The 13,927-nt window shown below is 41.6% G+C and overlaps 1 protein-coding gene across 1 annotated transcript; it reads right to left on the reverse strand.

The window, feature by feature from the left end:
- Positions 1–1,159: 1,159 nt before the first annotated feature.
- klf4 (Kruppel-like factor 4) lies at positions 1,160–12,726 on the reverse strand. The gene is made up of 5 exons (XM_039759720.1): positions 12,447–12,726; positions 12,132–12,249; positions 10,535–11,309; positions 10,280–10,444; positions 1,160–2,551 (listed from the first exon to the last, which is right to left on the reverse strand). Exons 1-5 carry the CDS (start codon positions 12,449–12,451, stop codon positions 2,376–2,378), a joined length of 1,239 nt encoding a protein of 412 aa, XP_039615654.1. The 5' UTR covers positions 12,452–12,726; the 3' UTR covers positions 1,160–2,375.
- Between the last annotated feature and the right edge of the window lie 1,201 nt (positions 12,727–13,927).

Consider the following 13,927-nt stretch of genomic DNA (forward strand, 5'->3'; position numbering starts at 1 on the left):
TCTATCTATCTATCTATCTATCTATCTATCTATCTATCTATCTGTTATATAGTGCCTTTCATATCTATCTATCTATCTATCTATCTATCTATCTATCTATCTATCTATCTATCTATCTATCTATCCTGCCAACTATGCTAAAATATCTATCTATCTATCTATCTATCTATCTGGATCTCTCATTCCCACTTGGCTGCAGTCCTTTGTTCCAGTTCACTCCCCAATCAGTCCATCTTCTTACCTTTAACTGGATTAATTATTTAGATAGATAGATAGATAGATATTTTAGCGTAGTTGGTTGGATAGACAGATATATATTTTAGTGTAGTGGGCAGGATAGATAGATATTTTAGCGTAGTTGGCAAGATAGATAGATAGATAGATAGATTGATAGGAGTGAAAGGCACTATATAATAGATAGATAGATAGATAGATAGATTAGCGTAGTTGGCAGGATAGATAGATTGATTGATTGATTATGTAGGCTCTTCAATATCCATTTCTCTCTGTGTATTATTTACTGACTTTCATACCCATCTATAAGTGTGTTTGTGTAAAATAAAAAATACTTAAAGGTTAAGTTCCATGTTGGAAAAGTGAAACATTTTCAGCTGCTGAGCCTTCATCTGGTATTTCATCAACACTCTTTCTTTCTTTCTTCCTTTTAGTTTTTCGGCTTGCTGTTAACCTTTGCCTCATTTTTCTTTTGCATCAGTAGAGTGACTCAGCTCTTCTTTAAAATGACACACACACTGAGTATTATTAGTAACAGATGCCATGGTGGCACTTTGGGTTTCAAATCTCAGCCCATTCACAATTACTTTGCATGTTCTCCACACAGATAACATTCACACATGCAAGACAAGTTGATTGGAGACTCCTAATTCACACCAATGAGAGGTGAGGGGACCATGGGCGTGGGCCATTCATCTGAGAGGAGGGCGGGACTAAAGCATTCACACCAATGAGAGGTGAGAGGGCCGTTTGCGTGGGGTGTTAACCTGAGAGGAGGGCGGGGCTAAAGCATTCACACCAATGAGAGGTGAAGGGATCGTTGTGAATCGGAAATGGTTGAGAAGAGGGCGGGACTTGAAAAAATCTCTTGGCGATAATCTAATAGTAATAATAATATTAACAATAATACAAAGTGACACCGCAGTTCAATAGCACATCACAAATGCTGTTTTTATTTCATTTTTCAAGAGGAATGTTTTCTTTGTGGTGCATTTGGCACAGAACTATGCCACCCATTTTTTTGGAACATTGTTAATAGAAAAATGTAACTCGTTTAATCTCTTCAAGTCATCACAAAAATAGCTTTTTTTTTTGTTTTGTTTTTAAATTTTTCTTGTATCCTTACAGTGCAAACTCAAACTCGTCATGAGTCATTGTTTTTAATGACACAATAAAACAAAATAGGCAGCCGACAAAACTCATGCCGGCTGCGTCTCTAAAAACCTTTTCAGCACGTTGAAAATTAGTTAATTTTCCACTGTTATTTTATTTAGACACAGATTGAAGAATACATAAAATACATGTTTTGACTTTTGTTTTTTGTTTTTTTTATATATATATATATTTACAAATGTACAAAACTAGATATCACTTTTCAAATTATATTACATAATTATATTGTCCAAGTGTTTTTCTTTGTTCTGTGTTGAAGACTGACCCTAGTTTAATGGCTGTACACGTTATTGCACATTGGAACCACGATGCTTTTCGGCATATTTTTGCTCAACGCTGGTCCCGCGCCCCTTCGGCCAGCGCGTCTGGGGCGTGTGACACGTCTCCGTGGCCCCTTCAGATTTAGTGTGTGGCACTTAGTAGGATTGTTGAGTCCTCTTCCATTTGGTACCTTCAAACATGTTTAAGTCACTGAGCACCATCCAGTAGGATCCTATAAATTATTTTGTACCTGAAAAATTACATTAAAAAAATAACGGCCTTCTTACCCCAGTACAAAAATAAAAAGTATGCTGCATTGTTAAAGGCTAAAAAGGAATGCATAGTATTTGTAAATCGACAAAACAAAAAAACACAAGAACGATTTTGCCCTGATATCCATATTGTTCCAGTCATCCTTTGGCACCTGGCATTCCAAGTCTTGTCAAAAAGGAAAAACAAAGAAATGAGTGAGTGAGTTCCAGTTGTGAGGAAGCCCCCCAAACACCCCCCACCCCCCCGCCAGTCTTTGGAATGATTAGTATCTGTGCTGCCACCCTTGGGAAGACAAGTCATGGTGGAGGTTGGGGGGCATTGTGGGGGGGTCTAAGACTTTGACAAAAGCCCCATTTGCAGCTTTCCTTTGCTCTGGCAGAAGACGGTGGGCGATGAGAGTCTTAAGGCAGTGCGTGTTTTTTGGTCTCTTCGGATCACAAGTGCCGTTTCATGTGTAGTGCCAGGTGGTCTGACCTGGAAAAGGCACGGTCACATTTTTGGCACTGGAAAGGGCGATGTCCAGTGTGTTTCCTGTAATGGCGAGTCAGTTCATCGGAGCGAGCAAATTTCCAGCCACAGCCCTCCCAGTCACAGTGATAAGGCTTCTCCCCTGAAATGAGAAAAAGAAAAAGAAAATCAAAAATATGATACAGAATACGGGATGATTCGATATTAAAAAATGAATAAAAAATGAATAAAATCAAAGGTGGGCATATTTAACCATAATTATCTATAGAAAGGATTCACGGTGCATATGAACAAACTCGATAGATAGATAGATAGATAGATAGATAGATAGATAGATAGATAGATAGATAGATAGATAGATAGATAGATAGATAGATAGATAGATAGATAGATAGATAGATAGATAGATAGATAGATAGATACGAATGGCACTATATAACAGATAGATATGAATGGCACTATATAATAGATAGATAGATAGATAGATAGATAGATAGATACATAGATAGATAGATAGATAGATAGATAGATAGATAGGTAAGGCACTATATAACAGATAGATAGATAGGTAGATATTTTAGCACAGTTGGCAGAATAGATCTGTATAGTAGCTCTCCTTAAGTCTCACTGCTTTGTCTTGCGGGACGGCAAAGTGTCTCTCTGAATTGATCACGTCTCAACCCAAGAATTTTTATATATAAAAGATATACATTTTCATACAAATGATGTTTTTCAAAGTGCTTAACAGGATGATGAAAGAAACAAAAAAAGACAAAATATATAAGAAAATAAAATTAGGCAATACTAATTAACATTGAATAAAACTAAGGTCCAATGGCCAGGGAGGACAGAAAAAACAAAAAATAAATCTGCAGGGGTTCCGAGGCCACAAGACCACCCAGCCCCCTCTAGAAGGCAGTCAACTGAGGGTAAGATGCCAAGCCAGGGGGTTCATAAAGGGCACAAATCTCATCTCATCAGAAGGGAAGCCCAGCTAAACCAACAGCAACTTCCGCATCCCCACCCAGACCACGCCCTCCTACATGACATCACAGACCCGCCTCTTCCCTCACAGACCCGCCTCTTCCTGCCCAAGCACCTCACCTCTCTAGTTAAGTTCTGTGTGGCCTCGGTCCCCTGTGATTACTCTGGTGACTTTAATCTGAGTTACTGTTTCACGATATACGGGGTGGACCCCCAAACCTTTTCTCTTTGTCGTTTCCCTTCTGACAATGCATACGATACGTGCTGTGTGGAGATGGATGGCATATACACAGAGGTTTGAGAACACCTCAGTTTTTCGAGTTTTTCCTTCAAAGGTAATCAGTTTCTTCAAAATTTCATGATGGCTTTGGTGGCTCATTCCATTTTTTTCTTACTGTCTGGCACCCAATGCCATGTGCCCCTGAGCAGGTCACTTCACCTGCCTGAGCTCCAATTGGGGAAAAAAGCAACAAAAGAAATGTAACCAGTTGTAAGTCTCTTTGGATAGAAGCGTCAGCCAAATAAGTGAATATAAGTGTAAATGATGTTGCAAGGATTGGCTTTGGTTTCCTAAGATGCTGCATTGGGTTAGGCAGTTTTTGGGAATGTTGGGCTCTGTGGAAAGGCACTATATAACGTAACAAATTGCACAAGTTCAGTCTCCACCGCTGACTCACTGTGTGACCCTCAGCAAAGCTCCTACGCTTCATATATCTCTTTATATATAAAATCCAACGTCTGTCTGTATGTCTGTTCGCTTTTCACAAGAGAACTACTTAACGGGAAAGGGGGTGGGGGGGGGGCACAGTGGCACAGTGGGTAGCGCTGCTGCCTCGTAGTTAGGAGACCCGGGTTCGCTTCCCAGATCCTCCCTGTGTGGAGTTTGCATGTTCTCCTCCAGTCCAAAGACATGCAGATCAGGTGCATTGGCGGTCCTATATTGTCCCTAGTGTGTGCTTGGTGTGTGCCCTGTGGTGGGCTGGCGCCCTGCCTGGGGGTTTGTTCCTGCCTTGTGCCCTGTGCTGGCTGGGATTGGCTCTAGCAGACCCCCATGACCCTGTGTTTGGATATAGCTGGTTGGGTGATGACTGACTGATTTAGATCGTGTTTTTTATATAGTTTGCTTGAACATTCTGGTTGATTTGGTGACTTCTCTCTTTGCACTAAGTATCATAGTTCGCTTGCACGTTTATCCGAGACAGAGGCTGCCGGCCGAGGGGAAGGGGAAGCGCGATGTCGGGCAGGGTCCTCGTCACTCACGAGCCAGCCTCCGTTCGGGTCGGTCTACCTCTGCCCATGTTTTGGAGCGTACGTTGCCCCCACTTAGCTGCTTGTTAATTGATTTTTAAAGTCTGTCCTGTTTCACTACTACACGGATGGAGCCGCGGGGGAACAGCTAGTATGCTATATACACTAGTGGTGAAAAGTTTTACATCACCTCAGATTTTCCAGTTTTTCTTCAAATTTAACCAGTTGAAATGCAATGAATGACCTAAAATGTTGAAAAGGTAAGCACCAGAGGTTTAAATTTAAAGTTTAGGTTCGCAAAGACTGAAAATATCCGAATATTACAAACGGGCCTTATTCAGGGAACAACTGATAGGTTACAAGCTATAGATGTTCTGCAGCAATTCAAGTAAATGAAGACTTGCAAGTTGAAGCAAACAATTTGCACAGGTGTCCCAACTTCTGCTGATTACTTAAAAACCCTCCATCCGACTGTGTTATGGCACCCTCTGAAGTCCTGCTCAGACAATACTCCAGTGATAATGGCAACGAAAACGGCAATTAACCAATGACATGAGAGAGAGCATTATCAGAAGTGTAGGCCATTCATTTACAGAAATTGCAAACTGAAATCCAAGTGTCAGTGAGTGCAGTGGCGTACTAGACAGTCCATTGGAGGCCGGAAGAAACTCTGATTGGAGGAGATCTGGCAGAGCCCAAGTCACAAGCCAATCACAAGCTTCTGGGGGTGGTCACATGGTGCCTCACAGCACAACAGTGCGAGTGTCAGTTTGTACTGTGAAGAGGAGACTTTGGGCTGCAGGTCTGACAGGGCGAGTGGCAGGAAGGATGCCATTCCTTAAAGGACAGAAGAGGGCCTTGAAATACTGGCTGTGGACTACTGCAGACTGGAGGAAAGTCTAACGAACCAATGAATCCAAATGTGAAATCTTCGGTTCATCACGCAGGGTGTTGATATGCCGTCGAGTGGGTGACAGGACGATTCCTCAGTGTGAGACACCAACTGTCAAACATGGAGGAGGAGGTGTGATGGTCTGGGGTTCTTTTGCTGGAGGCAGAGTGACTGGCATTCTCAATCACAAGGGCAACCACAGTGTGGCTGTTAGATCAGCAAAACGCGGCTACTCTGATGAATCCAAAATTGGAATATGGTTTTGTACACTAAATGATTCCTTGACTTATTGTTTATATTTGCCATTGCTTTTATTATGTTCCATGCCTTCATTTCATGAAACATTAAGACATTAAACTGCATGCATTTCCAAAAAAATCTAAAATTGGGAGGTGTTCTAAAACTTTTGACCGGTATTGTATAATAACATTTAAAACTAAGTAATTAGTGCAGACCTTAACGCTAATGCTTGCAGTGCACCATCTATTGGATTGTATTTTTAGTGCATATAGTAACAAAATGCATTGTCTTTGTCATTCCAACAATAAAAATGCATTACAGTACTACAAATGTTTGTGATGCACCATGTGTTAAAATGGCAAATACAAGACACAAGTCTTTGTTATATACCATTTGGTATGGGATTTGTAAAAGCCAGGTTAATATTTGTGATGCACCATCTGTTGGAATGACAAATGCAATGTGTTGTATTACTATGGGATTTGTAAAAGCAAGTTAAATGTTTTGGGGCGCCCTCTGTTAGAATGATACAGGCAGTGCATTTGTCTCTCTTATATGCCATTTGGCATAGGATTTGTAAAAGCCGGGATAATGTTTGTGATGTGACAAATGCAAGGCATATGTCTCTGTTTTATGCCATTTGGCATGGGATTTATAGAGGCAGTTTTAATCTTTGTGATGGGCCATCTGTTGGAATGACAAATGCAATGTGTTTTGTTACTAAAAATGTTTGTGACATGCCATCCTTTGGAATAACAGGTACATAGCAGCTGTTGGATTGTTTTTTGTAATGCAAGTAGTAATAAAATGCATTGCCTTTGTCATTCCAACAATAAAATGCATTACAACAAATATTTGTGGTGCACCATCTGTAGGAATGTCAAGTGCAATACATATGTCTCTGTTGTTTGCCATTTGGTATAGGATTTGTAAACACTGGGTTAATGTTTGTGATGTGCCATCTGTTGGAATGACAAATGTAAGGCATATGTCTCTGTTTTATGCCATTTGGTATGGGATTTATAAAGGCAGTGTTAATCTTTGTGACGGCCTGTCTCTTGGAATGACAAATGCAATATGTTTTATTACTATGGGATTTGTAAAAGAAAGTCAAATGTTTTGGTGCGTCCTCTGTTAGAATGACACAGGCAGTGCATTTGTCGCTCTTATATGCCATTTGGTATAGGATTTGTAAAAGCAGTTCTAATGTTTGTGCAATCTTTTGGAATGCCAGACACAAAGCAACTGGACAGACACACAGACACGTATGCTTTAACTAGTAATGCTACCTGTCTTAGGCAGGTTGAAATCTCAGCGATTGTTTGGTAATAGAATTCATAAATGCATTACATGGTATATTCCAATAGGTGGCGCACCTCGTACGCTAATGCTGGATATACTGACGTCTACATTGATTGCTTAGATTTGAGCCTGTCTTAAACCTTATTATCTATATATGGATGTGTAGTTTAACACTAATAGGAGCTTTTGAAGCAGCAGTCACACTATACAGCCTTCTAGCCATCTCCCAAACATGCTTAACCAGCGCAGAGTCACAGGGAAACTGAAGTCTATCCCAGCAAGCACATCATTGACAAGATATCAACATTCATTCATTCATCCATTTTCTATACCCAATTTATCTTGACCAGAGCAGCAGGGGAGGCTGGAGCTCATCCTGGCAAGTGTAGGGCTTAAGGTGGGAATGTTCCCTGAATAGGACACCAGTCCATCACAGGGTTACACACACACACACACACACACACACACACACACACACGGGGGCAATTTAGATGCACCAATCCAACTAACCTGCATGTCTTTGGACTGTCGGAGGAAACTGTAAAGCACCAGAGGAAACCCACACATCCACGGGGAGAACGAGCACAGCGCACTAGAGGGGGGCCTGGGGGGTGAGATGTTAACCCCGGACCCCCTTACTGCTACCACTGTGCCGCTTTCTAAAATCTACAATATATTTAATATTATTTATTATTACCTTATGATACTTGCTCTGTACTTTATACATGTAGGTGTTATACTGCTTAAAAGCATATATGTACAGTATATACACAGTTTATTTATTTAGCAATATTTAGAATGAACAAATGCTAAGTATTATGTACATCATACAACTAAGTGTCAAACTGTTTAATTAGAAGTCCGTATGTACAGTGTATATGTATTTTTTATTTAACAGTATTTATAATGAACATATGTTAATGATTCTGTACAATATACATGTAGGTGTTATACTATTTGATTAAAATTCTACATGTACAGTTTATACATATTTACTTAACATTATATATTTTACATACGCCAATTATTCTGTATATTGGACATCAAGTGTTATATTATTTAATTAAAACTGTAAATGAAAAGTGTATACATATTTTTATTTATTTAACACTATATATAATTAACATATGCAAAGTATTCTGTGTATTTTAAATGTAGGTGTCACACTAAATAATTAATATTAAATGTGTGAAGTGTGTACACATTTTGTTTATTTAACATTTTATATATAATCAAAATATGTGAATTATTCTATACATTATAAATGTAGGTGTCATAGTATTTAATTAAAAGTATACAAGTATTTATTTCTTTATTATGAACCCTTATCACCATCAATGTAAATATGAAACTTATGTATTGTGTATATATATATATATATATAATTATATGTGTGTGTATATGGGGTGGGCAAAAGTAGGTTTACAGTTGGAAAAAGACATGCAGGTTATGATTATTACAACAGCTTTATTAACTTTATTAACTCCAAAGAATGTCACCATGGCACAGTGCGCTTAGGCACAATCGTGTAAGAGCTCAAACTGCCAGCCTCGCATACTCACAACTGTCAGCCTACTTCTGCCCACCCCTGTGTACATACAGTATGTGAGCGTCTACATCACTTCTATATGTGCCTTCAGTCAAGCAGTTGTGGGGTGCTCTACTGTGTTAGCCATTATGGATACAATGAGAGGTCAGGCAAAATTACTACCCCTTTTACTAATTCACAATCTGATTACAATCTGCCTGAATAAAGAAGGGGCCTGAGCTGCCTCGAAAGCTTACATATTGTAATCTGATCAGTTAGCCAATAAAAGGTGACATTTTACTTAACTTCTCATTTCAGCCAAGAGGGGGAGATACTGTGCCAAATATAAGCTTATCAGCCAGCAAGTCCTGTGGTGTGCGCTGTGCCAACTGTTGCTTTTTTCTTACGGGAATGTTAGTCTTAGCATATGGGATCAGTGAAATAGCTGTTTAATAACTTTTGAGTTACCACACACTAAAAACTAACAAAGAAAAATGTTGTGTGTGTAGGAAAGTTGTATTTAAGTTTGTATAGTTTTGAGTTACAGCCATGTTTTGAGTATGTGTAGATAGATCTTAATTTTAGTATAGTCAACGGGATAATATACATATTATATATATATTATAGATAGATAGATATTATAGATAGATAGATAGATAGATCTTAATTTTAGTATAGTCAGCAGGATGATAGACAGACAGACAGACAGACAGACAGACAGATAGATAGATCTTAATTTTAGTATAGTCAACGGGATAATATAGATATATATAGATATATAGATAGATAAACAGATAGATCTTAATTTTAGTATAGTCAGCAGGATGATTGACAGACAGACAGACAGACAGATAGACAGACAGATAGATAGATAGATCTTAATTTTAGTATAGTCAGCAGGATGATTGACAGACAGACAGACAGACAGACAGACAGACAGATCGATCTTAATTTTAGTATAGTCAATGGGATAATATAGATATATATATATAGGTAGATAAATAGATCTTAATTTTAGTATAGTCAACGGGATAATATAGATAGATAGATAGATAGATAGATAGATAGATAGATAGATAGATAGATAGATTGAGTAAAGGCACTATATAATAGATAGATAGATAAGTGAAGGCAATCGCCCATCGTGGTTCTCGGACCCCGTTGTATTCTGTTGTACAGTGTTGCGGTTAACCCGAGTGCCCACCTGCCGTAGGTGCAGGTCAAGCCCCACCCCTGCACTGGACCCCAGCCCTCCATTGGGCACACTCACAGCAGTATAATTTAGAGTCGCCAATCAAAATAACCTTCCCCATTTTTGCGGGAAGGAGGAAACTGAAGTAAGTGCCTGTTTAAAAGCCCATGCAGTCCCAGGGTTAGAGAGCCCCAAGTCCTCTAATGGCGTGTTGGTATGTGGGAGTTGAGTGGCATAAGCAGTACCAGCTAAACTCAAGTAACTCCTCGTGAAAGTGCGTCAAGTGTCTCACACACACACACACACACACACACACACATCAGCCGGCTGAAACAGGCACAGTCTTCAAACTACTAACCCGAGAGAGCGCTGAACCACCACTCTTGCAGAAAATGAAAAGATCGAATTCAAGTCTGTCTGTCAGTCCCATTAAGCCCCCAAATCCTGAGTCGTACGGGTTCAAAGCGAGAAGAGCAGGGCCTACCTGTGTGGGTTCGTAGGTGCGCCTTGAGATGAGAGCTCTTGGTGTAGGTCTTGCCGCAGCCGGCATAGTCACACGTGTGAGTTGCTATTCTTTTCCTGGGAAAGGAGCGCCGACCTCTTTTGGCCTTTGGTTCTTCTGGCAAGCAGCCCCCTGCAGAGATGATCTCTAAAGGTGAAGAGGGTGGAGTCAGCAACGACCCTTGAACCAAATGGGGAATGTTTAAAGGCTCTTCAAAAACACTTAGATATAACTGACCTTGGTAGCGGAGTGGCGGTTGCTGCTGGTAAGGAGGGTAGTTGGCAGGTGCATGATAGCCCTGGGAATGTGACAGTGGCGGGTGACTTAAAACCTGAGGTGAGGTATGGCGTTCTCTGTTCATGACCTCCTCTGGTGCAAGAGAGGGGACAGGCGGATTTGCCAGTGACCGCCTGGATGTAAAATCGTGGGGGTCCAGTGGTGATCTCTGGCTGTTCCTATGGCCTGGAATAAGTCCCATTTGCCTCGTAACACTACAAGTGCTCCGAGTTTCTTCCTTGAACCCTTGCTCGACAAAATGCACAGAATTGTCCATGCCAGTCATGCTTTTGCTCACGTTGATGTTCTGACTGTAGTCCCCCGTGTCCATCGTTGTCTTCAATACAAATTTCCCATGTAGGCTGGTCGGCGGCAAATATGCCTCGTCCAGTTCTGTCCTCATGAGCTCCGCCACAAATCCACCCGAGGGGGAAACATCGTTGATATCAGGAATGGTGAAAACGGCAGATTCGGCAGGGAACAGGACATCTCCAGAAGAGCCCTGGGGCGAGGGCTGTGCATAGGGGTAACTGACGGGAGATGTGGCCACATTTCTGGAGGTGGTGGGCAGTGCTTCCTGCTGGTGGATGGAGTTGGATAGTATAAAGTCATAGTCCAGCAATAATTCTTGGTCCTTCTTGATCCCTGGATTTTGCATGTCCTCTTCTTGTCCTAGGTACCCTCCACTGGTTGGGGCGCAGGGCCTCTTCAGATGGGACATCTCCTCCTTCCATCTCTGCACAGATAAAAGACACTGTCAGTGTCATCAGGTAAGCTAATGTAATGGAACTAAAGCAAACACGTTCACATAAATTGGGTATTATTTACTTATTTTTGTTTTATACATGGACATTTACAACATTTGGGGAACAATTGGTTATATTTATTTTGTTTTTCCTATTGCAGCAAAGGCAGGTGAAGTGACCTGCTCACAGTGGGATCGGAACCCACAGCCTCAAGGTTTGTGGTCCAAAGCCTTAACCATTGAGCCATACTGACAGATTTTAATCAATCATGAAATCCATTTATCAAAATGAATTATTTTTAAGGGGCCATAAAACACAAGTGTATAGGCAAGCTATATTAATGCACTGACTATTATAAAATACCAATAAATAATAATAATAATCCACTTCAGGGTCCTGGGGAGCAACCCCAGACGGAGCGCTGGCCCATCGTATCATTATTAATAGCAATATATGACAACGGGATTTTAAAAAGTTCATGAGACCCTCTAAATTTGGTTGCCCTTAGTGGGCACTGCAGCGCAAAGGCATCGGTTCACTGAAACGAAACGGCCAATTTTCGCTTCATAGTTAAAACACGCCGTTTGTTTAACTGACCGGCGATGCTAAAATGGTGCGCGTCCCGAACGGTTCGTAAGCCTGCCAAGCGTCGCATGCTGCTCAGATAGGCTCCGGCACCTCTGCAAACTTAGTTCGGAAAAAAATACTGCAGAATCGCATGCGCTTTTTTTTAAATTTTTTATTATTATCACTTTTTTTATTATTTCAATGACAGCCGGTCGGTTGCTGGAAAGCGAGCGCTCCACACTTACGGTGCTCGCAGCTGCATGCCCCACCGACTTCTCTTTAACCGGGGATCCGGTGGCAAAGGTAGAGATGGATGGCAGCATCGTCCCACTCAGTGCCATCTCGAAATCGTTCGGTGGCTGCCTGAGAAAGAAAAAGAAAAAAAAAGAAGAAGAAGAAGGTTAGATCCTGTTGGCCAAATGAACCAGGAGAGACGAGGCAGCTGAGGGAACCGCTGCAGCTCGCGCGCGATCACCCAGTCACGGCACGGCACCCCCATCCCGAACCTCCGCCCCCTTCAGAGGTGCATGCACACACAAATACACACACCCGGTACACACCTCATGAACGTCAAGTCGCTTGTCCCTGATTAGGATGGATGCCACACTAGATGTCCCACACGCCGCCACTTTCGCCCCTCCACCTCTTTCCTTGATCACGATTGGGCCATTAGGAGCGGCTTATTATTTAGTGAAGGCAGTGCAGGGATGCTGCTGGTGGTGCAAAACTACGCAGCTCAGCCTAGCGATCCGAAACTCGGGGATTCCCTCCGCGTGCTGACAGCGCTGCCATGGAGAGTACGCTTCTGTTGCCCGAGAGACTAGAACTGCCGGATCGCGCGCCGGGGCTTCCCTACTTAACTCCTCACAAGACACGCCTCTCTGGTTGCCCGGGACAACCGTTCAAAACACTTCTCCGCACACCATGAAAGGGTTGGGCAGATGGCGTCACAGACAGCAGCTGGCCGACAAGGCTATTGACGTCACTGTTACTGTTTGGGACCAAAACATTGCGATGGCAACAGTACGGAGGTCTGCCGGGCTGCACTGTTTGCTTTTATTTATTTTTGAGACCTAAAAACAGAGACGAATTTAGCCATAAGAGAGATGAGCCTGCATACAAATAAAGAAAGCGACTGCCTAAAATAAAACAATTTGTTCGGAAGCTTGCAGGATAGCAGTGAAAGTGTTTTCTCTCACGCGGTTGGTGATGCTCATTGCGGTGAGTTCACCCGGAAGGTCTGCAGCTGAGATTCACGGTCGGCTCCAGTCTGAATGGATCTTCTCGCGTTTTGATTTTCACGTGAGGAAGAAATCCGCCCGTGCGTCGTGCATTTAGGACTGAATATTACATCTGAGACAAGAGGCAGAAAAAGAGGAAATGTGACATGGAGAAGGCAAGCGGAGTTTGTTGTGCTGACACAGTCACTGAACGTCGATTCGTCTAAAGGAGCTCGGGTGAGCCTCCCAAAGGTAGCCGACTCCAAATAAACTGATGATGCACGTGAGAAGGCCGAAGGTAGAGTCGGCAGGTGCTGAGGCGACAGAAATGTGAATGAGCCCAAGTGGGACACAGAGAGTGAAATGATGTGAAGAGCGTGCGGAGCAAACGCGGAACCGAGCGGAGTTGTGGGGTTGGGAGCGCCAATGTCGCCAGTCATAAAGTACATTATAAAAAAAAAGAAAATGTTTACAGTGTCCACTTTACTTGTGTTACACAAAATGTAATCGTTTTTGAAATTTGTTACTGTACACTGTAGAATAGTAGCCCCAGCGACCCCGAGTTTGACCAAAGGAAAGTTACTTATCTGTCTATCTATTATATAGTGCCTTTCACATCTATCTATCTATTATATAGTGCCTTTCCTATCTATCTATCTATCTATTATATAGTGCCTTTCACATCTATCTATCTATCTATCTATCTATCTATCTATCTATCTATCTATCTATTGTGTTTGCGCTTCAAATCTATTTCTCTATCATAGAGTACATTTCATGCTTATTTATTATATATCTGTTATAGTACATTTCATATATAT

The sequence above is a fragment of the Polypterus senegalus genome, chromosome 7 (genome assembly GCF_016835505.1).
Source record: "Polypterus senegalus isolate Bchr_013 chromosome 7, ASM1683550v1, whole genome shotgun sequence".
NCBI classification, from domain to species: domain Eukaryota; kingdom Metazoa; phylum Chordata; class Cladistia; order Polypteriformes; family Polypteridae; genus Polypterus; species Polypterus senegalus.